This window comes from Crinia signifera, chromosome 4 (genome assembly GCF_055691185.1).
Source record: "Crinia signifera chromosome 4, ASM5569118v1, whole genome shotgun sequence".
Taxonomy (NCBI): domain Eukaryota; kingdom Metazoa; phylum Chordata; class Amphibia; order Anura; family Myobatrachidae; genus Crinia; species Crinia signifera.
The window spans coordinates 214,308,176-214,334,997 of record NC_139220.1 but is presented as its reverse complement, the minus strand read 5'-3'; the positions used below and the strand labels follow the sequence as shown (position 1 = coordinate 214,334,997).

At 36.4% G+C, this 26,822-nt stretch overlaps 1 protein-coding gene across 8 annotated transcripts in view; it reads right to left on the bottom strand.

The window, feature by feature from the left end:
- SHF (Src homology 2 domain containing F) overlaps positions 1 to 26,822 on the bottom strand; it is a 294,338-nt gene that overhangs the window by 63,461 nt on the left and 204,055 nt on the right. For 5 of the 8 annotated variants that reach the window (XM_083183745.1, XM_083183747.1, XM_083183748.1 and 2 more), the window contains one exon: positions 2,226 to 2,397. The exons of 2 other annotated variants lie outside the window; for them this stretch is intronic. In XM_083183745.1, the coding sequence (XP_083039871.1) occupies positions 2,226 to 2,397 (172 nt within the window). Of the gene's footprint in view, positions 1 to 111; positions 993 to 2,225; positions 2,398 to 26,822 lie in introns of those variants that run through there. One more of the 8 variants, XM_083183750.1, reaches the window with a different exon arrangement.

Sequence of the window (26,822 nt, the reverse complement as noted above, 5' to 3'; positions counted from 1 at the left end):
TCAAAGTTATAGATGTGCCTGTCTCCTGCGGATACCCTCTAATACTCAATGTCTTAAGACCATTCCCAGTATCCCATAGGACGTTAGTGAATTAATTATTACCGGTATGTAGCGATTTTATGCAGCACATACAGTAGCAGAGCCTCCAACATGCATCAGAGCAAGCATGGAGCATTAAACATTTAGGGATATTCCATTTTTTCACCATATATCCATGATCCCATCAGTTCATAGTCAAACATATTTAAATCACAAAACCAAATGTAGAATATCCAATGGAGTTGAACATGCAGTCACCACTTTCTTAGTAATGAGGAACTTTACTTCTTGGTATTTGTGTAGAATTTTCCTTGTAGAACATATTGTTAATTGGATGTTTGGAATAACAGCTATTACAGAGAACTTAATGTGCTATAATGTCATATATACAATTTTATAGTAGGTAGACTTCATTACCAAACAAGGAGCGACCAAAAGAAAGCAACTGATATTAGAAATATCAAAACTTTTACTATGAGATGACAACAATTTAGATCACAGCAGAGAAGTGTTGTAACAAATGTGTGGAGTTAGAAGAGTCATTACTAAAGAAAAAAAAAGGTCTCAAGAATACTGAAGTAGAATCCCTCTAGAGCACAAATCGATGGTATGTAAAAAAAAAATCATATTGGGCAAATCCAAGTTTATGAAAGCATAACTCAAATCCTGGAAGGTTTAGATAAATGTCTTGTCCTCAGCCAATGAAGGTACAATTATTAGCATTGAGTTTATTATTGTACACAAGATCCTTTTACAGATAAACATATTTCACGTAGCCAAAATAATTCTTTCAGTATAAAATCAGTACAGTATAAAAACAAATCCAGTATTATTCCTTAAGTAGTGTTCAAGTTTCACGTAAACCAAGGAAATCTACTTCTTGCTTTGTGTCCAGAACCAGATTGAAAAATTGCCCACATTGAAACTGACCAGATAAATTCTAATTTATCGCTCTAGGATAAAAAAAATATTAAGACAGATGATCTCTTTGTAAATCTGAAATGTCCACGTCAATGTCGAGACAACATAGTCCGATGCAGTAAAAGAAGTGAGGTGCTGAAGACATTAACAGTACATTCAATGAGAGCAGTGGAGACTTCTTAATCTCATAAACACAGGCTTAAACATATGATCTTCCCAAAACAGCAGTACTGTCTTGGGTAAACATATTTCCAATCATTATCTTCTGGATGTCACTACTTAAGACACAGAGTTTGGAAAAAAAAGATTCTTCAGCCAGTTCATCCAAAAAATATATCCAGTTTTTGTGCATATAGAATTGTGAGGTTTTTTTTTTTTTAAGTTTTCAAATTTTGTTTTTATTGCTTAGCTACATCCCATATACCAGGGCTGCCATGGAGTCTGAGCAAGTCAAAAGCAAATTCCCTTTCAATTTTAATAAACATAATTTCATGATCAATCCAATATTTCCTCTCTATGTACCGCACTTTGTTAGTATATAGTTTGGGAAATTTCTCAAAGACCAGGAATATAAAAGGAGTCACATCATAAACATTCAGCAGGTGTCTCATTTTTTCTCTTTCAATTGAACAAATATTAACCATACTGTACTGTATATATCAAAGCTGCTGTGGAGTTTGGTTCTGTATTGTCCAACAATGTTAACATCAATAAAATGTGTGCACAAATAAAAAACAAAACAAAAAAAAAAACAGCAACATAAAATCTACTTTATTGTAATTGGCCCTATATTGTCTTGATAATCTTCTGGCGGTAAATAAATACAAAATGTTTTACAGTACTAGATTCTATCCCTTCCAGATACAGTTAACACTAGCATAACTTTTTTGCTTTTATGTACTAAAGATATCTTCAACTAATAATCTACTAGGGAATGATTATAATCATGGATTTTATATATACAGATGTAGCCACGCTTCAAGTTGCCATGATGCCCATGTGGAATGGATGAATGTGGCTACATCTGTAAATAGATTTTGATCCTTTTTTAAGAAAGATGCAAACAACTAAATATGAAAAAAATCACTATATTGTTGCAGTTAATTCATATTTAGGAGGCTGCCACATTGATTTCGCATAATGAAGATAAATTAAAAAATTTCACTGACTGACAAAGGCAAATATAAGATACTAGTTTGTTTCATATATGGACATACTGATATAAAGGCTAGGTCGAATTTTGCCTTGATATTATTGATACTTACAATTGACTCTCTAATGGCATTGAAGGATCTATCCTTTCTCCCAGTGAGTTCGTGTGTTCTACACTTGGATTCTTGATAGACTTCAAATTCCCAGCTGAGTGTCTGTGCGTGTGTTTGAGTTTATCCTCTCTGGATGGTGACATACCTGTTTTATCAGCACCATCAAACTGGGCTAAAATGAAAGAGAAAAACTATAAACTATAATTTATCACCACAAATATAGAGAAACAAATTCAAGGGCTGTTTTTTTCTCGCTTATCAGTTATTTATATGAAGGTTTTAATTTGAAAATACTACTGTATATTATCATTTTATAAAGAAATCATATAGCTTTTATCCAAGCTACTGATTTAGGCATTTAGAACAGGGCTTTACTGAATGTGTAATTAAGGTGTGCCATCTGACTGGATTGGGTCCGGATTCAATCTTAAATTAACGAACAGCACTGTCTTGTCTGTGTGCTGCTGATTTTGAGCAAGCTTCAGATAATAGAGACCTCATGTGCAGTAGACACCAACTAAAGGACTACGTAGAAAAGAAGACAATGTCTTCAGGAAAACTTTAGGTACAAAGTCCAAAACTTCTAAAATGTGAATGCACTTGCTGTATGTGTAAAAAGTTGTAGATAGGAATAGCTTAGTATTTGGCTGTAAGGCATGTGGTTGAAATATCGACAATCAGGATACAGACAGTCAGAAGACCAACCTTGGATCCCAATACATCTCGGAGGTAAGTACTGGGGCTGGGGTTAAATAGTATCCTAGGGTAAGGCTACATGGGGGTAGTTAGGGATAAGCTGCAGCAGGGGATGTTTAGTGTAAATCTACTTGCTGGCATTTGTTGGGATTCTGGCCATCGGGTTCGAGCTGTTGGTCTTCTGACTGTTGGGATCAAGACCTTTGGGATTTTGTACCTAGATGTTCTAGATGCAGTTTTGTAGTGACTACAAAAAAAAAATAGTATGTTTATCCTGATGATGATACTGATGACCCATGAGCCCCGAAACATTGATGTGATACACTAAAAGTTTTTTCACCCAGCCTATGAGTGGTGCCTTATTGCATGGTATTGGTTTGTGTGGATTCATTCTCCTGCAGAGGAGAGCACATGAGCAAGTTTTTTCGGTACTTGTGTAGCTTCACGGTGGCAGCTTACGATACGTTTGAAGCTACGTTATTAGCGTAGCCCAACGGCTGCCTTACTTCAGCGTAGCCCAACGTCTGCCTAGCATAGTCAGCTACTCACCATATTGTTGCCGGGAACTTCATCTCTGTTCCCGGCATCCCTGGCAAGCCTAGTGAGCACCTCTTACACAGTGCCGGCGCCCACATGATATCCTCTCCCTGTCTGATACACTTCTGCGTCTAAGTAACTATTGCGGCATGGTACAGCAACCCTGCCGACAGAGTTAGGGGTTCGGTAGTGCATGTGTCTCCTGTACAAAGGGGGGGTGTGGACGCAAATGCGTCTCATGCACAGTAAAGGAGGCAATTGCCAATGCTCCATGTTACATACTGGCAAATGCCTCCATTTGAAACCCACACTATCCATGCCAGCGTGGCAAGCGCAGTGAGCCCGGCGAGGGGACGCGGATTATATGTAAAGTAATCCGCTCTGCCTCGCTGCACTAGCCATCAACTCCATGCCAATGTGTAAAGTGGGAGTATGAAAAGGTCGGGTTGACGCGTAACTATTCCCCTCGCTGGACTCGCTGCGCTCACCACGGTTCGGGCTGGCGTGGATAGTGTGGGTGTTTCAGGAACACATTCACACCAGCCATATCATACATCTGATACAGTAATAACGACATTTATTAACTGTTAACTGGTTTTTAGTTAAAAATAATAATAATAATAATAATAATAATAATGTGAAGAAAGCAACTTAAAGTAAAATAATAATGAAATTATTAAGAAAGAAAAAATATAACGGTTATTCTTCTGAATCTGCATTGAAAGAAACTGCAGCAGAAGTGGATGCAGTTGTATCTGCTTCTATGTCGTCAAATTTCTCTGTGGGAGCAGAGTTAAGGCATAAAGTATACACTGGAACACATTTTCTGTGCCAACAGTCTTTCTCCAAATAAATTCCTGTAGGTAGGAGTCCAGATTCTGGTGCACAGTTCCCCTTTGTTACACCACTTACATGATCCCCAAAGGCATTTAATGTTTTGGGTGTGAACCCCAGTGTCCGGATCAATGTAGCAATGGTTCGCTTGTGCAAGGTGGTACCCTGCCTGCTCCAGCTGCTCGTTGTTATATGAATGCCACCAATCCGAGTATATAGTCGTCCCCAGTTTACTGAATTTGTTGATGGCGGCGGCCATCAGGGTGCTGGCGTCACGTCTTTCAATAGGTGTTACGAAGCACTCACCGGTGTCTCTGGAAATGCCTCCGAACAACCCCTGTTGAGGAGCATGCGTCCCACATGACTTTTCCTCTGTACAAAGAGGCTCTCATCTACCTCAAATATTTTCCCTGGACCTTCAATCCGGCATTGGGGCTGCGACATTAGGTCCACGGTGCAGGCCTCCCGCATAAGGTTGTTATACTGCACAGTGTTTTTTTTTAGAAATGGACAGATGACACTCAGAGAACGTAATGCTGGTTAGCTCCTCCGCCCAACCAAGCACAAAGCGTATAAGTGTCATGAGATGGCTTCCACGGAACCACTGTGCGGCCCGGACGCTAACATTTTTGCCGCAGTGCCACATCCACTCCTTCACATTCAGTCACATTGGATGGCCATTAGGACACGTCTTGGTCTCAGAAAGAAAGTGATGAAGCAGCAAGAAAGTCACAGACTCCTCCTCCGTCTGCGGCAGGTTAAAAATAGTTAATTTGTTGGCAGTTATAACTGACACAATGTATACTGCTGACTGACTATGCACAATGTACTGCGTACTGCTGACTGACTGCGCTGGCCGCAGGTACAATACGCTATGCTGATTCTGACAGGGATGCTCGTGGAAACCGTACGCTACTTTTAACTACACTGGCCGCGGGAACACTATGCTCATTCTGACAGGGACTATATAACTGCTGCCGTGAAACTACACAAGTACCATTTTTCCATTAAGGATGGAGTGCCGGAGATATACACACCAAGTGGTACAATATATTTGTTGCTCATAAGTCAACACACCATTTGCCAACTGGGTCATTAAACAATCTAGTGAGATGTTATGAAAAAAAAAATTCTATATAAAAATTATCAGAACAGTTTTTCAATGTATAAGTATGCAACCAACAACTATATCATGTGGAAACTATAGTATAAAAAAAATGCTCTGTTAATTTCACTATTCCAAAATGATACCATTTTTTTCTTTATCAATGTTAGGAGTATGCAGCAGAGCATGTGCACATTAAAGGATGAAGTAATTGCTTATACAAGGGCACTTACATCTGCAGCTAGATAACCATGATAGCCAAAATCTGACACATTCTAATGTTTACAGAGCTATCCACCAGGTTCAAAGTTCATTACTGTAGGTACTAGGAAAGCACAGCCAAGCCCCCTGCATTATTCATTGTGGTCAGAAAAAGGACAAAAGTGGATAAACGGTTACAAAGTATGATATAACCATTTTCATGAAACTAAACTGAATTTTAAACAAGTATGTAATGCTTGAGGTATTGCTAACATGATGTGACCAGCGCTACAGCACAAAGTTAAAGAGGAGTTTGTGTACAGGCCTGATTGCATATATTACTTGTACTGTCAGTATTATAGCACAGTTAGGAGGTATTCAACTGTCACCGATACATTTTCTCACACCAAAAACAAAAACCCAGGGTATTATGATTTCTACTCAATGATTGGATTTGGGCTATTTATTTATAGAGTGTTTTTTTTTTTTTTTGTGCCAAATTCTTCCTATTTCTCAACACATAGAAATCAGAAGAAGTTCACTGAATTCTCAATTAGCCACAGTAAATTATCATGGTTAATGGAATGTTGGCCTTAATAGCAAAATTAATTGAGATACTAAATAGGGGGGGAAAATACCCATGTGAATAGGAGAGCTAGCTGTTATATGCAAACTCCCATGAAGCCATACACTGACCAGTCACTGTATAAAATTTTGAACAGTCAACTATAAATAATATTAGCTTTCTACTTTGCAACATGGATGATGTAATGATTACCATTACTGTCTCATGGTATTGAGGTTTTGGGTTTGATTACCACACTGGTTAACAATGCTGAGGACAATTAGGGTGGTGTGGACAGCTGCCATATGCAGTTAATGGCAGGAGAAAGCAGACAGAAAAATTATTTGGTGACCAGGATACCACCTTATGTTACAATCAGATTCCACTGTATTCATCTTAACATAAGTAAGGTGGGGTAGTGGGAGGAGGGAAGAGGTTGGCGGAATCAAGTACACCTTAAAACAAAATGCAACTTACAGCACAAATAGAGCATTCAGGCACGTTCAAGTCCACAGGAAGCTAGTTAGAATGACCCTTATTAGAAGCACTTTAGCCTAATCTAACAGAGTAAAAACCTGTGGAGTCTGTATAAAACAGTGAGACAGCTATAAAGAGCAAGCTAAACACATAGCCATAAGGAAGAAAATGAAATGGAAAAGAAGCTGGCAAACTGATTCTTCTAGTGCCAACTCCTGATACAATATCTTAGAAAATAAGTGCTGTTATCTTGAAGTTAAATCTTTAATGTATCCTGAAATGTTGATGGAGGACAAAAAGACGATCAGTGCAATGGCAACACCTGATGACAAAACATCAATAGAAAAAGGCTGGAGGGGGCAAGGGATTACGATGTATACAGATCAGATCAAGAATACATTACTGTTGAACGGGCCATCACATCACTATTTCTGCCTATTTTTTCCCACTGGATAAAGAGATATTGACTTTAACTAATGCAGTCTTCACAATATAATTCATCACCTTTTCAATTTGTCTTCAGTATAAGCAGCAGTTCTAGAGTTAATAAAGGCTAAGTGCTGCATTAGCATATTTTATTTTTAAATACTCTACAAAAATACTACATACAGTAAATTGTAACTGGAAGAAACAGACAAACTAGAGCACTTTAATCTATTATGCAGGATTTTTACTCCAGTTCGTAGAATTTAATAATAAAAAATTATTGTTCATGTTTACCATTAATAGTGGTTTCCTACCACCGGCAATGCCATGGCTTATTGGGGATATTGTTTTGCCTGTCTTTGGTAGACGTATCAAAATTCCCCAAAACAGCCCCATTTTCCAGCAAAAATGGATCTACGGTGGCCGAGAACACACAGGTTTAACTGAACCCATGTGTTTTTGGGAGAACGTTCTGCTTTTTTAATCAGGCTATTCAAACTGGATAAGTAGAAAAAAATTGGTAAAACATCTGGAAAAATTGAAGTTTTTTGTACAAGTAAAGTTTTATCATGGCTAATAGGATACCACCACAAGACAGAAATTTAATTTAAGCAGGACTTGGGGGTTGTTTTACTTTTATGGGGGTATTTCAACCTTTTTACTAAATTTCTGACAGTCGGAAAACACATGGATTGGCAAAAAACATGCCGATCAATTTGTACTGTGTTGAAAACAGCTGTAGATTAAAAAATCTTGGGGTGATTGACAATACTTTTTAAAAAGTTGACTTTACAAAGGGGAAATAATGGCTGATTTTGCATGAAGCCCACATATATTAGATACTGTAGCTTTACTTTTACACTGCTAATTACAGATGGAGCGCCTCTCACTATTGCTTCGCCAGCGCCGGAATCGGCGGAGAGGCACCCCATCTGACTGAGACGCACGTGTGTCTCACACGCACGCGCGTCTTAGTTTCCCGTCGGCAGGTGGACGGGAACCCTGTCCGTCTCCACTTCAGGGATAGGGTTGGGGGGAGGAGGGGGTGGCAAAGCGGCGGGACCCAGGGCGACCCTCGGCGAGGACCCCCGTTGTAAGGCGATGCGTGCGCATCTCGTGCACGCGCGTCCCTTTACGGCGGCTGGCGAATCTTCCGCCATCCCCTGCAACAGCGTTCGGTGCTCCATCTGTACATCCTTTTTGTCTATCGCGCCAGTCATTTTTTTTCCACCTGGAGCTGGGGGGGGGAGGGGGGCCTTCAAGATTTGCTATGGGGCTCAAAAATTCCAGTTATGTCTTCGACTGTTGCCCCAGCATGTATTGTTACCCTTTAATTAACCCGATATGCACTCTTGGGATGGTGGGGGTGCACACAGGTTATACAGATTTCAAATGCAGGATATTGTGTTTTGTGGAAAGTGCTCAAGTTCTTCCAACAAAAAAGATCTATTCATGGCATCAGAAATGAAAAGTGCTTTGTTTACGTTAACAATTCTAATGCATTTATATTTCTTAGTAGATCACCCGCCAGAATGCTCAGAACAAATGAATTTGGGAACCAAAGGACTGTTCATAAAACTCTACCTGACATGGTTTCTAATAGAATGTCAGTGCTTACATTGTAAATGCAAACATACAGAGCGATCACATTTTACGAACACCAAACTAACCCATATACTGTATTTGAGAGAAATGAATTCATGCATTATAACGTTGGTTCCAAAACTGTATACCAAGGCAACCTGGGGTGCAGAGAGGCTTTTGAGGGGTTCCTCAGATTGGTGGACCAGTGCTGGTAGCCGGCAATCATAAAATATGTGGACAATTAGAACAACTATATCCACCAGATAACTGAACTTAATTTTATTTTTTTAATTGATCAATAAGAAACTTTTGGACTAGGGGGTGTCTTAAAAAAGTTAATATATATTATAATGCAGTGGTTCCCAAACTTTCTTGTACATTCCCCATAAAAAAAAAAAAAAAATAACCATGAAAAGCTTTTAATCGCATGAGTGTCTATACTTTTAACAGGTGGTAATTTATTTATTGGTAAGGAGGGAATTTCTGAAAATACAAAACAAGCAGCAGATGGCAGTATTGAACTCTTCCTTGAAGATAGAATTACTTTTTTAGAATTAATATTTTATTTATTAACAGTTTCTTATATAGCGCACACATATTCCGCAGCGCTTTACAGAATATTGGAACATTCATATCAGTCCCAGTGGAGCTTACACTCTGTATTCCCTACCACATGTACATGCGCACACTTTAACTCTTGGGATAGATAGATAAATAGAGATTTATAGTTACTTAAATAGCACAGCAGATTCCGTGTGCTATACAATTGTAGACAGCGATAGACCAAATGGTAAAAAAACTGACAGACTTGGAGGTAAGAGAGCCCTGCTGCAAGCTTACACTCTATAGCAGGCATGTCCAACCTGCGGCCCTCCAGCTGTTGTGAAACTACACATCCCAGCATGCCTTGCCATAGATTTAGCATTCCCTAATATCAAAACTGTGGCAAGGCCTTCTGGTATGTGTAGTTTCACAACATCTGGAGGGCCGCAGGTTGGACATGCCTGCTCTATAGTATAGATAGTATGGTATAGTACAGATGTTTCAGTATCAATCACAGTTATCATCCTTTGGGCATTTGTATAAGGCCTGTAGATCTTTAATTTCACATATTTGTTGTGACTCACACGAACATAAATGCTAATAATTATTACAATGTGTTATAGGGAACTTTGTAACAATAGATTGTCCAGCCCATGAATTGTAATGTCCACCCACATGTTTGAAATGTCATGTTCAGTATAACAACAATGTATTTAAAAATGACATCTGTCTTAAGAAGTTAATTTCTAGCTAAGTATCTCTAAAAGTCATCTTTTGAGTCAGAAGTGTTAAACACATATATACATTGTTATATTACAATACAGAAAACTACTGAAAGCTTGGACAGCGATGACAAGAGATTAGAGCATTCTCACAGGAAAAATCTCACACCTCTGCCAAGTACAAATATAGTACAGACATCTATAAATTCATGGGAAAGCTTCCTCAGCTATCCTTATCCCACATGTCAGTAAGGACAAATAACAATTAGTAAAAAAAACATGTGGGCAGTTCTTGGCCAACGTGGAACTTCTAAATCCCCCATAACCATACCAGACACCAATACAAAAGGGTCTAGATCAGGGGTGGCCAGACCTGTCCTTAAGATCTACCAACAGTTCATGTTTTTCAACCTGTGGATCTATAGTAGGAATGAATGCAGCAGGTTTTAAAATGTGACAGTTAGTAATGAATACAGCTGTGAACCAGCTAGGTGTTTTGGAAAACGTAGACCGTTAGTAGATCTCGAGGACCGTTTTGGCCACCAGTGGTCTAGATATTTGGTTTAAATTCATAAAGTGTTGTATTAAAACAACTTTGCCATTAACATCTACAGTATTTGAAGTAATTCAGATCAATATTAAGGATTGAAACAATTTTGAATTATTATTTTTTTACATTTAATTTTTTGCTACCAAAGAACTAGGGTGGCTGACAAAAACATTTGTGATTGTAAAAATAATACTGGATACTGTGGGTTGGTGATTTATCACTCTCCATTTTATCACTTTTCAAGCTTAGTACATTTGGCCACAACCTTTAACAAGGCAGGCAGGAGCTGATTGGCTGGTACTTTCTCTCCATCCACTTGATCTCTCTTCAAAGCTTAGTACATAAAACCCTAAATTATAAAATACTGTACTTTAAATTTTAATAGATGGCTGCAAATGCACCGAAGTATCCAGAATTGTAGGTGACCTGTATTTATCAAATAAGTTTGATTTAAAAAAAAAAAAAAAAAAAAAAAATAATGATGCAAAGTGTACTGAAAGGGGGGGCACTGACAGGAAGGGATGGGGTGGCCAGCAGATCATCAGTGTGGGGGCGAGGCCTATGTGGTTGCGTCCTTGTAGTCACTTCCCGTGCAATACCGGTATTTCAAGCCTTGCATTGGGGGCGGGGCTACAATGACACAATTTGCATGGTTTGCTACCACGGACAACCCCGCCGTGGGTGTGTGTGTGTTTTTCGGGGTGTGTGTCGTGGGAGGCTGCCTGGATTCTGAGAGGCTTCTCTACCTTTCCGGATGGTTGAACCGAATTCGGGGACCCTCCCATCCATTCTGGGAGGTTAGGTAACCCTGACTGAAGTACAAAAGAATTTCAGTGAGAGGGAGAATGGGCAAAATTTGCATATTTTACTTAAAGAAAATAGAGCAGCCCGTTCAAAATAAATGTAAATAATTATCTTGCAGTCGAATATCTATAGCAGTGGTTCCCAGCCCTGGTCCTCAAGTACCCCCAACAGTGCACATTTTCCAGGTCACCTGGCAGGTGCACTCATTATTCAGGCACATTTGAAAAGATCCACAGGTGGAGCTAATTATAGCACTTGTGATTCTGTGTGGAGACCAGCAAAACATGCACTGTTGGGGGTACTTGAGGACCAGGGTTGGGAACCACTGATCTATAGAAATGGTTTAGCCTATAATAGGTGATTAAGCAGAACAGACACCGCAATACTAGTAGGGGTAAAGCTGGGTACACACTAATAGATATCTCTGCAGATCAATCGATCTGCAGAGATATCTACAGACCTCACTTGCCTACCTGACCCTCTCCATGTGGGAGAAAATGCTCTGTTTCTGGACTTCCCTGCTAATGTATGATTGCCATCACCTGTGGTGAGCTAGGTAAAGGTATTACAGCACAGGTGATGGTAATCATACATTACCAGGGAACTCCAGAAACAGAGCATTTTCTCCCGCATGGAGAGGGTCAGGTAGGCAAGTATGCTACAGACTGATCAGGCAGTGAGTTCTCTATACACGCTGTTGGGACAGACATCACAATTAAGCTGGCGCATGCAAATGAGCTGGTAATCACCTGCGGCACCCGAGGCAGCTTTACGAGTGGTCGGCGGATCATCCGTACACAGCACGATGCGCAGATATATTTTTAGATATATCGGCATCAGCTGTGGTGTGCAGCTGACGCAATATATCGTTGAAAGGTGCTGTTCACCGATATATCGCTCGTACAATGTGTTTGCATCTAAAGAGTAGAGGCATGTATGAATTAGCAGACACTACATAGTTGAATAAACCAACTTATTATTTGTGTTTCAACAATTTACATTTACTATGCAGTGTCAGTGTAGCAGAGGGAATCGTCAGCAAAAGCTGGCGAGTCCCTGCAGAAGCCTACAGGCTTCTTAACACAGCGCTGTACCAGTTAACGCAGTGCTGTGTGAGGGATCCATCACGGATCCCTCCCAGCATACCCTGCGGCCGGCTTCGGCACTCTGCGCATGCACAGACGGACTGCTGGGTCTCAGAGCAAGAGCTGTCCCTTGCGTTAATAATCGCATATGCAATTGTGAACAATGCGGTACTCGGCAAAGGGGAGCATTAGAGGGCTGCGGATGTTGGAACATCCCGCCCCAAGTATGTAGATATGGAGAAAAGGATCATGGAGAGCACCACCAGTATCGGCTTCACGGTTTGCTTAAACATCTTACTAGATATTTTAACATGTGCCTATCATTTCGACATAAAGCATTAATTAATTGTATTGTGTTGAGAGCTGAAATTAAATTTGCACTGTACAGAAGAAGTAAAGTTAATACTGAATAAGATTCTATGGGTTACAGCAGTTATGGTATTTGTACAATGGTCTGTAAAAAACTCACACTGATTTATGCTTTTTTATTTCTGAACTGGCAATTCCAGTAATGTTGAGTAGATCTCAGTAATAACATACTCAGCAAATTCCGATTTCTGCAGTCAGATATTACAGTGTTCACATGAATTATACACTTTTACTGATGGTTTCTTGGCAACAAAATGAATTACTGTAATAAGCAGTTATCATTAAAATTAATAAAACCCCCTTTCTCAAATACATTGTTTTCACTTTACATGTAAATATTATAACACATGACTACAAAAATGGTAACGTGGTCAATATAAATTTTACTCATGAAACAGCATTTTCAAGTCCATTTGTAAAAAAATTAATATTACAAACCTCCTCAGCTTTACAGAATGGTGAAAGCATTTAGGGTCCCCAAGGAAACACCACCCTGCATATTGTAGTAATGAATAAATCCCCCCAAATCTTAAAAAGAAAAAAGAAAATAAAATATATATATATATATATATATATATATATATATATAGTACACAATATCTCTAGAATTTGCGCTAGGTGAAGTCGGTCGCTTTATAACACTTGATCTCCTACTAGAGAGATCCACAACCAATAGCACAACCAATAGTGTTATGTAGCGCCCTAAACAATTGATATAGATATTTCTAGTCTTTCCTTTATGATACAATTACTATCGACATTTTTCAATATAAAATATTTATTAAAACATTTAAAACAAAATGCAAATGCAAGTTTTTTGAGACAAATTTTCAATACAAACGTATTCTTTAAATTTACAGATCGTGATGGTTTTCAAAGGTTACCCAACGCGTTTCGTCTCTTTATGAGACTTCATCAGGGGTGAACAATTTGATATCAGATCTACAAAGTAGAATATAATTTTAAAATTTCATAGGAAAGACAAATATAGACATATTTACAACTGTAATTCAAAGCGAATTTACAAAGAGAGGGAGGAGAACAAAAGAGGACAATAAGTGTATATATACACATATATCATTTGATAAACCATGTTAGTTTAAATATTCGGGAAGAGGGTGAGGCAACAAGAAAGACTCTGCATCCACAGATTGGTATTACAAATTCAAATCACCAACCATTTAAAGTGATTATATAAGATCTTACTGTACCTTATTGGATCTTTTATCGGAATAAATCTTGCTATTTTGCAGTAGTACAAGGTCCGTTTAAAGGTTCAATTTTTTTTCAAATTTTTAACTAAAAATAAATGTAGAATAACATGAGGGTATATAGGTATATGTGTAACTTCTATATAAGTGTAGGGTAACTAGAATAGAATCCTACTGTACCTTATTATGTCTTTTATTGGAAATTCTTGCTATTTTGCAGTAGTACAAAGTCCGTTTAAAATGCTCAAAATTTCTTTAGCTAAAATTGTATAGACATATAATAGCATAAGGATTTTTATATATATTAGTGTACGTGTAGCTCCAGAGTAAACAATTGATAGTTACCTCAGAGGAGTAAACTCCTGGATCTTTCTATTCTATTAAAGACTCTTATGCAAAGGGCGGTCGCCCGTACTTGCAGCTCGAAGAATTATAATCTGTTCATAATTTTATGTACCTATTGGTGTATAATTGAAAACATAGATCACTTTTAGTGATTCTCATGATATAGGTTATAATTAAATAATTAATTGATTAATTAATTGGCTGTGGTCTTAAATACCTACCATTAATAAATCTTAATTTGAATATAATACAGGGTAGATCTTTGAAAAATGGTCCCCTTATATAATTATCTGGAATATACTGAAATATATAATCGTAATAGTAATTGATTATTATTAATTAGAAATAATAAAATAATAAAATAATGATATTATATGAATTTATAAATTTTATTTTTTATATATAAAGTGACTAACATACCTCCAATTTCCAAAAGTTCCTCAAGGATCACAGGGGTGAGAGTGTGGTCTCAAAAAACCTACCCAATAGTACAATCATTGTTTAGTAATTCTTTTTGGAATTTAAATAGGAAGAATTAAGTGAATAATGTTATTACCTTTTAGCTCCTATAGATGTGCTCTCTCCTGTGTCCAGACACCAAGTGAACTACTAGCTGCACTAGCTGAGATATTTATAGGGAGTGAGTGGTGACATCACTTCCTGTGGATGTTTTTTTCATATTAATAATTTTAAGTGTTTTTCAGTGTTTTTTAATAGCTAAAGTGTTAATTTTATAGCTCTTTTCTATTTTTACGTGTTGGTGGTGACATGAAATAGAAATTTTTTTAATTTTTTAAAGTTTTTTTAGATAGATTAATTTATTGTGTGAAAAAATAATTAATTTCAAAGCTTAATCCCATATTTATCTGATTCGGAATATACAACAAATTACTAGCCAAAAATCGGGATTAAAATCCCTTAAAATACACATATAATAACTTAATTGTATGGTTTGCGTTCCACCTGTCCGACGGTGGAACGCACCGCCATTATCATCATTATTCCTACGATTCTACATCCACTAATCCGTTAAAGGGGTAATCAACCCCTTTTTTTTAAATATATCTATTGAATCATCTAGCGGTACATACACAGGTGACTGTGTTCTAAAAAATATTTGGTAAGGGGCTGTGAGGAGTGGTGATCGCTGTGCGTTCCAGCTTACAGTGAATGGAACGCACCGCCATTTTGGACATGACACTGGTATCAGAAGTATCACGCCTTAGTGTTGATGCGCACAGTAAACTTCCTCATGCGTTCCACCTTATAATGTGTGGAGCGCACGGCCATTTTAATACGGGAGTATATCTTTAAAGAGGTTCTTTTTTTGAAACTTTTGTAGCGCGTTCTGAGATCTAATAAGTGAGGCGCAGTTCTATTCTTAAATAGTACTATTTTGTATCAGAGCGTAGCAGCTTAAATGTTTAGTGTAATTTTACAATACAGGTTAGCTTGATCCTTACAATACATAGATATAGTTATTTGAAATGGGGAACTAAATATTTAGTATTAGATAATGAATTAATTTATTTTATTCTATGATTATAATATTATATTTGGGGGCAAAGATATGTTCATGTTTTCTGTATGAACTAGACATTTTTAGTGAGTTTCAATGGAAGGATGTAGATACATGAGCATCATTCTATGATGTAATGGTGGTTCTATTTATCCACACAAACCCTGGATGCAGTGTCCCTCCTTAACCTTCGACCTCTGCCCATATGAACAATTGAATATTACATATTACAACTTTTATTATACTTATAATCAAAGTTTATATATTTTATATTTTATATATTTTAACCATCTGTAAACACATACCATAAATGACCTTATATCACATTTTTCATTTGTTTAAAGATTGGATAGATACCCTTATGAATATACCTTATGTCATAGAGGATTACAAAAATGTATGAGAATACAAAATATACATATACCAAAGTATACCAAATAATACAAAAAGATACCAAAATTACAAAAAATATATATGTACAGCAAGTATACACAAGAATACAAATTATATCATCCCCATTTGGTTAGATATCCATTGTGGACATAACATCATAATTCTCCCTATGTACAATTTGGGGCGGGCTCCATAGTAAATAATAATTTGTATGACAAGGTATTGCACCTTATAATTATGATTGTAGTGCCCTTAGATATAGTAGTTATTTGCATGATCCAATGTTCCATATTGTAACCATAACCATTTTAGTCCCAATCGTAATTACACGTTCCAAAATTTAGAATTTACATTCAAATACAGTGCACTGATGATAACAGTGCTAAATTAGCTTAGCTGTGGCAGGTCGTTATTAGGGCTATAAAGAAGTTTTAATTTATCATTTTACATTTTTAGTTTATAGCGTTACAGAAAAGGGGTGATTTCGATGTTTTCGTTAAGGCCTTTCGGGGCTAGCGTATCTAGAGAAAAAATCCAGAAAGATTCTCTCATGGTCAGTTGTTTTTCTCTGTCACCCCCTCTGGGGTTTTCCTTCACGTGCTCTAATACAGAGAATTTGAATGAACTGATATCAGAATTATGTTTTTGTTCAAAATGCCTGGGGAGGCTATGTGTTTGAACTTTTCTTTTTATATTTCGCAAGTGTTCTTGAATCCTGATTTTCAAATTTCTTTTTGTTTTTCCCACGTACGACATGCCACAGCCACACTTTACAATATACACTACGAATGTTGAATTACACGTTACTATAGTGTTCATTTTGTATTCTCTTTTTAGATGGTCAGGGATGGAAGGGCCATGTTTCTCAATATGTTTACAACAAATGCATTTGTTACAGGGGTATAAACCCTTACGATCAAATGTATTTTTTTGTGCATTTGCATTTGAAGTTTCTGGTTGTTTTAATTGGCTGGGAGCTAGAATACTTTTTAAGTTTTTTGCTCTTCTGTACATTATATCGGGTTTATTTGGAAGGTGCGGTCCTAGAATTGGATCCATTTGTAGTAGGTGCCAGTGTTTTTCAATACACCTCTTTATGAGTTTGTTCTCTTGGCTGTATTGAGTAATAAATGGTCTCATTTTTTTAGATGGTTGTTTAATTTTTATTTCTAAAAGGTCTTGTCTATTTAGTATAGCTGCCCTCTGTTGATCTTTAGAGAGGTTAGCCTTTTTATAACCCTTTTCAATAAAGTCTTTTATCAATTTTTCAGATTGTTCCCAATACATTTGTGTGGAACTACAATTTTTTCTAATTCTCACGAATTGGGCATAAGGAACATTGGTTTTCCATCGGTCTAAATGACAACTGTTGGCGGGTATAAAACTATTTGCGTCAGTTTTTTTGAAAAAGGTTCTAGTACTTATCTTATTATCTGAATCAGTGGTTAACACTACGTCCAGAAAATCAATCTCAACTTTGTGTTCCTTATAGGTAAACTTTAGGTTGTATTCGTTAGTTTGTAGATCCAAGATAAATGTTTCAAGACTAGTACTATCTCCATCCCATATAACTATTAGGTCGTCGATGTACCTTTTGTACAGTTTAATATTATTGATTTTATAACTGTCTCCATCATAGAGGGTAGTTTGTTCCCAGCTGTCCATAAAGATGTTAGCATATGATGGCGCAAATTTTGTGCCCATCGCTGTTCCCTGTTTTTGGACATAGTGGACCTTGTTAAATTCGAAGTGATTATGGTTAAGTACAAAAGAGATTCCATCAAGTATAAATGTTCTTTCATTTATAGCTATATTGGGGTCATTAAGTAATATGTTACTGACTGCTTCAAGGCCTTTGGAATGGGGTATACAAGTATACAGGGCTTGAACGTCTATAGTGGCCCATCTAAATGTAGACTCCCAACTAAATTTTTCCAGTTCTCGTAGTATTTGAGTGGAATCTTTTAAGTAAGATTTTTGTCTTTTCACATATGGTTGCAAACGTAAGTCTAAATAGTGTGACAGGTTGGCTGTTAAAGATTCCATTCCTGCTACAATAGGACGACCCGGAGGATTTGTCTTATCCTTATGTATCTTAGGGATATGATACAGTAAGGGAATCCTTGGATTCTTCACATAAAGGAAATCAAACTCTTTTTTACAAATAATACCATCTTTATGGGCCTATAGACACATATAAAGATAAACTGTATGTTCTACTATATAAGGCCCATAAAGATGGTATTATTTGTAAAAAAGAGTTTGATTTCCTTTATGTGAAGAATCCAAGGATTCCCTTACTGTATCATATCCCTAAGATACATAAGGATAAGACAAATCCTCCGGGTCGTCCTATTGTAGCAGGAATGGAATCTTTAACAGCCAACCTGTCACACTATTTAGACTTACGTTTGCAACCATATGTGAAAAGACAAAAATCTTACTTAAAAGATTCCACTCAAATACTACGAGAACTGGAAAAATTTAGTTGGGAGTCTACATTTAGATGGGCCACTATAGACGTTCAAGCCCTGTATACTTGTATACCCCATTCCAAAGGCCTTGAAGCAGTCAGTAACATATTACTTAATGACCCCAATATAGCTATAAATGAAAGAACATTTATACTTGATGGAATCTCTTTTGTACTTAACCATAATCACTTCGAATTTAACAAGGTCCACTATGTCCAAAAACAGGGAACAGCGATGGGCACAAAATTTGCGCCATCATATGCTAACATCTTTATGGACAGCTGGGAACAAACTACCCTCTATGATGGAGACAGTTATAAAATCAATAATATTAAACTGTACAAAAGGTACATCGACGACCTAATAGTTATATGGGATGGAGATAGTACTAGTCTTGAAACATTTATCTTGGATCTACAAACTAACGAATACAACCTAAAGTTTACCTATAAGGAACACAAAGTTGAGATTGATTTTCTGGACGTAGTGTTAACCACTGATTCAGATAATAAGATAAGTACTAGAACCTTTTTCAAAAAAACTGACGCAAATAGTTTTATACCCGCCAACAGTTGTCATTTAGACCGATGGAAAACCAATGTTCCTTATGCCCAATTCGTGAGAATTAGAAAAAATTGTAGTTCCACACAAATGTATTGGGAACAATCTGAAAAATTGATAAAAGACTTTATTGAAAAGGGTTATAAAAAGGCTAACCTCTCTAAAGATCAACAGAGGGCAGCTATACTAAATAGACAAGACCTTTTAGAAATAAAAATTAAACAACCATCTAAAAAAATGAGACCATTTATTACTCAATACAGCCAAGAGAACAAACTCATAAAGAGGTGTATTGAAAAACACTGGCACCTACTACAAATGGATCCAATTCTAGGACCGCACCTTCCAAATAAACCCGATATAATGTACAGAAGAGCAAAAAACTTAAAAAGTATTCTAGCTCCCAGCCAATTAAAACAACCAGAAACTTCAAATGCAAATGCACAAAAAAATACATTTGATCGTAAGGGTTTATACCCCTGTAACAAATGCATTTGTTGTAAACATATTGAGAAACATGGCCCTTCCATCCCTGACCATCTAAAAAGAGAATACAAAATGAACACTATAGTAACGTGTAATTCAACATTCGTAGTGTATATTGTAAAGTGTGGCTGTGGCATGTCGTACGTGGGAAAAACAAAAAGAAATTTGAAAATCAGGATTCAAGAACACTTGCGAAATATAAAAAGAAAAGTTCAAACACATAGCCTCCCCAGGCATTTTGAACAAAAACATAATTCTGATATCAGTTCATTCAAATTCTCTGTATTAGAGCACGTGAAGGAAAACCCCAGAGGGGGTGACAGAGAAAAACAACTGACCATGAGAGAATCTTTCTGGATTTTTTCTCTAGATACGCTAGCCCCGAAAGGCCTTAACGAAAACATCGAAATCACCCCTTTTCTGTAACGCTATAAACTAAAAATGTAAAATGATAAATTAAAACTTCTTTATAGCCCTAATAACGACCTGCCACAGCTAAGCTAATTTAGCACTGTTATCATCAGTGCACTGTATTTGAATGTAAATTCTAAATTTTGGAACGTGTAATTACGATTGGGACTAAAATGGTTATGGTTACAATATGGAACATTGGATCATGCAAATAACTACTATATCTAAGGGCACTACAATCATAATTATAAGGTGCAATACCTTGTCATACAAATTATTATTTACTATGGAGCCCGCCCCAAATTGTACATAGGGAGAATTATGATGTTATGTCCACAATGGATATCTAACCAAATGGGGATGATATAATTTGTATTCTTGTGTATACTTGCTGTACATATATATTTTTTGTAATTTTGGTATCTTTTTGTATTATTTGGTATACTTTGGTATATGTATATTTTGTATTCTCATACATTTTTGTAATCCTCTATGACATAAGGTATATTCATAAGGGTATCTATCCAATCTTTAAACAAATGAAAAATGTGATATAAGGTCATTTATGGTATGTGTTTACAGATGGTTAAAATATATAAAATATAAAATATATAAACTTTGATTATAAGTATAATAAAAGTTGTAATATGTAATATTCAATTGTTCATATGGGCAGAGGTCGAAGGTTAAGGAGGGACACTGCATCCAGGGTTTGTGTGGATAAATAGAACCACCATTACATCATAGAATGATGCTCATGTATCTACATCCTTCCATTGAAACTCACTAAAAATGTCTAGTTCATACAGAAAACATGAACATATCTTTGCCCCCAAATATAATATTATAATCATAGAATAAAATAAATTAATTCATTATCTAATACTAAATATTTAGTTCCCCATTTCAAATAACTATATCTATGTATTGTAAGGATCAAGCTAACCTGTATTGTAAAATTACACTAAACATTTAAGCTGCTACGCTCTGATACAAAATAGTACTATTTAAGAATAGAACTGCGCCTCACTTATTAGATCTCAGAACGCGCTACAAAAGTTTCAAAAAAAGAACCTCTTTAAAGATATACTCCCGTATTAAAATGGCCGTGCGCTCCACACATTATAAGGTGGAACGCATGAGGAAGTTTACTGTGCGCATCAACACTAAGGCGTGATACTTCTGATACCAGTGTCATGTCCAAAATGGCGGTGCGTTCCATTCACTGTAAGCTGGAACGCACAGCGATCACCACTCCTCACAGCCCCTTACCAAATATTTTTTAGAACACAGTCACCTGTGTATGTACCGCTAGATGATTCAATAGATATATTTAAAAAAAAGGGGTTGATTACCCCTTTAACGGATTAGTGGATGTAGAATCGTAGGAATAATGATGATAATGGCGGTGCGTTCCACCGTCGGACAGGTGGAACGCAAACCATACAATTAAGTTATTATATGTGTATTTTAAGGGATTTTAATCCCGATTTTTGGCTAGTAATTTGTTGTATATTCCGAATCAGATAAATATGGGATTAAGCTTTGAAATTAATTATTTTTTCACACAATAAATTAATCTATCTAAAAAAACTTTAAAAAATTAAAAAAATTTCTATTTCATGTCACCACCAACACGTAAAAATAGAAAAGAGCTATAAAATTAACACTTTAGCTATTAAAAAACACTGAAAAACACTTAAAATTATTAATATGAAAAAAACATCCACAGGAAGTGATGTCACCACTCACTCCCTATAAATATCTCAGCTAGTGCAGCTAGTAGTTCACTTGGTGTCTGGACACAGGAGAGAGCACATCTATAGGAGCTAAAAGGTAATAACATTATTCACTTAATTCTTCCTATTTAAATTCCAAAAAGAATTACTAAACAATGATTGTACTATTGGGTAGGTTTTTTGAGACCACACTCTCACCCCTGTGATCCTTGAGGAACTTTTGGAAATTGGAGGTATGTTAGTCACTTTATATATAAAAAATAAAATTTATAAATTCATATAATATCATTATTTTATTATTTTATTATTTCTAATTAATAATAATCAATTACTATTACGATTATATATTTCAGTATATTCCAGATAATTATATAAGGGGACCATTTTTCAAAGATCTACCCTGTATTATATTCAAATTAAGATTTATTAATGGTAGGTATTTAAGACCACAGCCAATTAATTAATCAATTAATTATTTAATTATAACCTATATCATGAGAATCACTAAAAGTGATCTATGTTTTCAATTATACACCAATAGGTACATAAAATTATGAACAGATTATAATTCTTCGAGCTGCAAGTACGGGCGACCGCCCTTTGCATAAGAGTCTTTAATAGAATAGAAAGATCCAGGAGTTTACTCCTCTGAGGTAACTATCAATTGTTTACTCTGGAGCTACACGTACACTAATATATATAAAAATCCTTATGCTATTATATGTCTATACAATTTTAGCTAAAGAAATTTTGAGCATTTTAAACGGACTTTGTACTACTGCAAAATAGCAAGAATTTCCAATAAAAGACATAATAAGGTACAGTAGGATTCTATTCTAGTTACCCTACACTTATATAGAAGTTACACATATACCTATATACCCTCATGTTATTCTACATTTATTTTTAGTTAAAAATTTGAAAAAAAATTGAACCTTTAAACGGACCTTGTACTACTGCAAAATAGCAAGATTTATTCCGATAAAAGATCCAATAAGGTACAGTAAGATCTTATATAATCACTTTAAATGGTTGGTGATTTGAATTTGTAATACCAATCTGTGGATGCAGAGTCTTTCTTGTTGCCTCACCCTCTTCCCGAATATTTAAACTAACATGGTTTATCAAATGATATATGTGTATATATACACTTATTGTCCTCTTTTGTTCTCCTCCCTCTCTTTGTAAATTCGCTTTGAATTACAGTTGTAAATATGTCTATATTTGTCTTTCCTATGAAATTTTAAAATTATATTCTACTTTGTAGATCTGATATCAAATTGTTCACCCCTGATGAAGTCTCATAAAGAGACGAAACGCGTTGGGTAACCTTTGAAAACCATCACGATCTGTAAATTTAAAGAATACGTTTGTATTGAAAATTTGTCTCAAAAAACTTGCATTTGCATTTTGTTTTAAATGTTTTAATAAATATTTTATATTGAAAAATGTCGATAGTAATTGTATCATAAAGGAAAGACTAGAAATATCTATATCAATTGTTTAGGGCGCTACATAACACTATTGGTTGTGATATATATATATATGTATATATATATATATATATATATATATATATTTTTTTTTTTTTTTCCCAAGACAAATACAATCACCTTCCCCTACAAACATTATGCCGATTCTCCAGCTACAGTGAACCTGAGGGGTTTGTGTTATAACTAAGACAGATACACACATGAAGAGACACCAATCATTCATACCACCTTTCACATAGAAAACCAAATTACCAGGTGAAGCAGTTCTACCCGGTTATTTGCTGTTCGACCCTGATTATTTTTCTGTGTGAAAGTCAACCCTGATCGTAAATCCTGTGTCTTCAACCCTATAAATTACCAGGGTCGAGGACCCGGAATTTATGACCCGGGTTGACCCTTTCATACAGAAGAAATACCAGTGCTATTTAGCAAATTACTGGGTTGAAATTTCTAAGGGTAAAAGGGGGTCATACTACTTCCGACAAAATGACCAGGAACTTTAAATGCTGGGTAAATGCTGGGTAATTGCCGGTTCGCATGTCTAAAAGGTTTATCGGTGATTGAATGCACATAAGACTTTGAGCTTTTGGTGTAGCATATATAAAAAATCTGGCTGTTCGAGATGAATTGCCTTTATAGTAAAATTATTATTTCTAAATGACCTGCATTATCATGGTCTATATGGAATAGGCTTACTTAAGTTTGCTAGATGGATCATCATTTATCAAAGTTTACACCTAAAGTTTAGCATCTTTTCCTAAATTGCAAAGTCACTTTCCTACTGCTTTGAGGGATGTACAATAAGTTTATTTAAGCGCAAATAGCATTATATTTCAAAACAAAAGGGAACATTTTTTCAAAGGATCCACCAGAGGATTCTATGCAAAGTTGCTTGTACTCAAACTTATTGGTGAAGCAGCAGTACGTTTATAAAAAAAAACGTACTACTACTACTGCTATTACTACTGGACCAGTCCGAAGTAGGTATGTTTTCTACAAGGTGTCCACTGCAGCTTCCAGTAACTCAAACAGAGTCCCAAACATCTTGTGCTTTATTTGTTGGAACACAATGAAGTCACACAGCACTTGGTCATCCAAGCACTGGATGACCAATTATTCATGGGACAGAAAATACACAACTTCCTGGAAATCTGGGCAGGTGCATTGCCCTGATGGAGAAAGGCACCACAAGTGAGAGGTCTTAGATGGCACCTGGAAATGTCTTCCAGCACTTGCAGCAGGCATTGATTGGTATATCAGTTTCCAGTGATGATGCAAGAGTGGTACAGTAGCTACATGACCAGTCTTGACCACAAAGAGCCACCATTTGTTTGGCCATGCTGTACTCACATCAGAATGGTTATGGTGTACCTTCAACTGAGGTCTACTGGTGCTAACTGCTGTTTGGCCTCTATGTCAAAACTTTACATCCAGGATTAATCACCACTGATGATCTCAGAGACCAAGATGGAGCAATTGCCAACAAACCTGGCCAGCATGTTGTAGTACCAAGTCACCCGAGCCTCATTCTGCTTTTGAGTTAGCTGGTGGGTCACCCAGCATGCAAAAACTTTGCTGAAGCCAACTTTTTGTGAAGTATCAAGTGGATGAATCCCAATGAGATGATTATCTCCTTCACTAACTGGGTCGCATCACTCCTTGTCTACTAGGGAATATCTTGTGCTGAATAATCTGCAAAGTTATGCTTCCTCAACAAAGCATTTTGCACTCAATCCTGCTTTGGTAGACCATTGTTGTAGTCATTGAAGATCATACAGTATATCTCCAGTGTCCTCTGTTGAGTTCCATACGAGTTTCTGAAGCAAGTGAACATGCAGACTTGTTCAATGTGCACTACTGCTTATACAGTATATATGGCTCTGTGCCTTGACATTTCAAAAATAACTTTATAGTTACAGAATACAGTTCACAATACATCAGATTGTGTCTATCTATGCACTGCACATACAGAAACTTACTACACAGCCCTCCTACAGTACAACCTAATTAAAGACAGTGGAAAGCCAGCAAAATACTGAATTCTCATAGCCTATTCATTAGCATGTATTTGCTGCATTTCTTTAACCAATTAGCCATCAGGCGTCTCTTTAGTTAATCTTTATACCACATAAGCAGGAGTGAATACATGGACTGCCTCAACCTTTCCAGCCTTACAGCATCTAGGTATTGTTTTTTTTTAGCTCTATTTTTTACTATACATAGAGATATTACATTACATAGGTAATTGCAGCACACATTCCTCTAGCATCACCAATACTGTACAACTATCGTATGTACAGTATGACACTTTATAATGTTTTTTTTTTTTAAATCTAAGGCCTTACTGTTGTTTTATTACTCTTTAGACTTAGACTCTTCCCCGACAGCATTGAACAGGGGATCTCAGCAGAACGAGCCCAACATTACAAGTAGTTGGGCTCGATCTGCCGAGAATGGCCATGAAGTGACGGGCTCGCATCTTCCCAGCCGCAGCTCGTGGCCATGCCCCCTTCTCGTCCTGCTGTAGATGGGACATTGAATCCCACCTGCAAATTCTCGGTCCAGACCGAGAACGGGACAGGGTCATGGCTGTCGGGCCAGCTCGACAGCCGTGACCGAAGATTGAATACCCCTCCTAGGAGTCATAAGAGAAACTGCTTTACACAGAATCTCTTGTACTTTTTCCTTATTTGTTTCTTCTCATATTATTGAGACTGTTCATTTAAAAGGTAGTAAATTATATTGTACTATTGAAATGAATTGGACATATCAGACTTGCTCCTAATCAACCACAGAACAAAAGCGATAATTTTACTTTTAAATCACACAAGGCTTATTTAATATGCTCGATTAAAACCTTCATGGATAATTTTATTGCAAAGTGAGCTTGACTCTGGTCTTTATTGTATAGAGGCTCATTAGCATCCCCATTTATGCATTTTATGTGGGCTATAGTTGCCGAATAGTGGGAAATTGTTCAAATCTTGGGGATTGATAAAATAAAGAAAGATAAAGTACCAAATAATCAGGTTCTATGGTGTAAATTTACTAAAGCTTCTAAACAAAAAAAAAGAGGTGATGTTGCCCATAGCAACCAAACTAACATCACTTCTTTTCATTTTTAGAAACTTTACCAAATTTACCCCTATATCTCTGCCTAAATAAAAAAAATCTGCTTATATTTTCAACAATTTTCTTCAGATGTAGATGAATATACTGTATAACACTTATCAGTTAATTAGAGGAAAATAGCTAAAGCAGTGACAAAAAAGCATTAGTTTTATAAATGTATAATAATATATAGATCACTGACTGTTAAAAAGAAAAAAAAAAGCAATAAATCATTTTAGTAAATTTTGGATCTGTGTAATAAGTGGCACAAAGTTTATGTACACCAGTGATGCTATTATAAAAATTAGTATCCTGCGTTTATTAAATGTTGACAGGTAAGTTTCACAATTATTCTC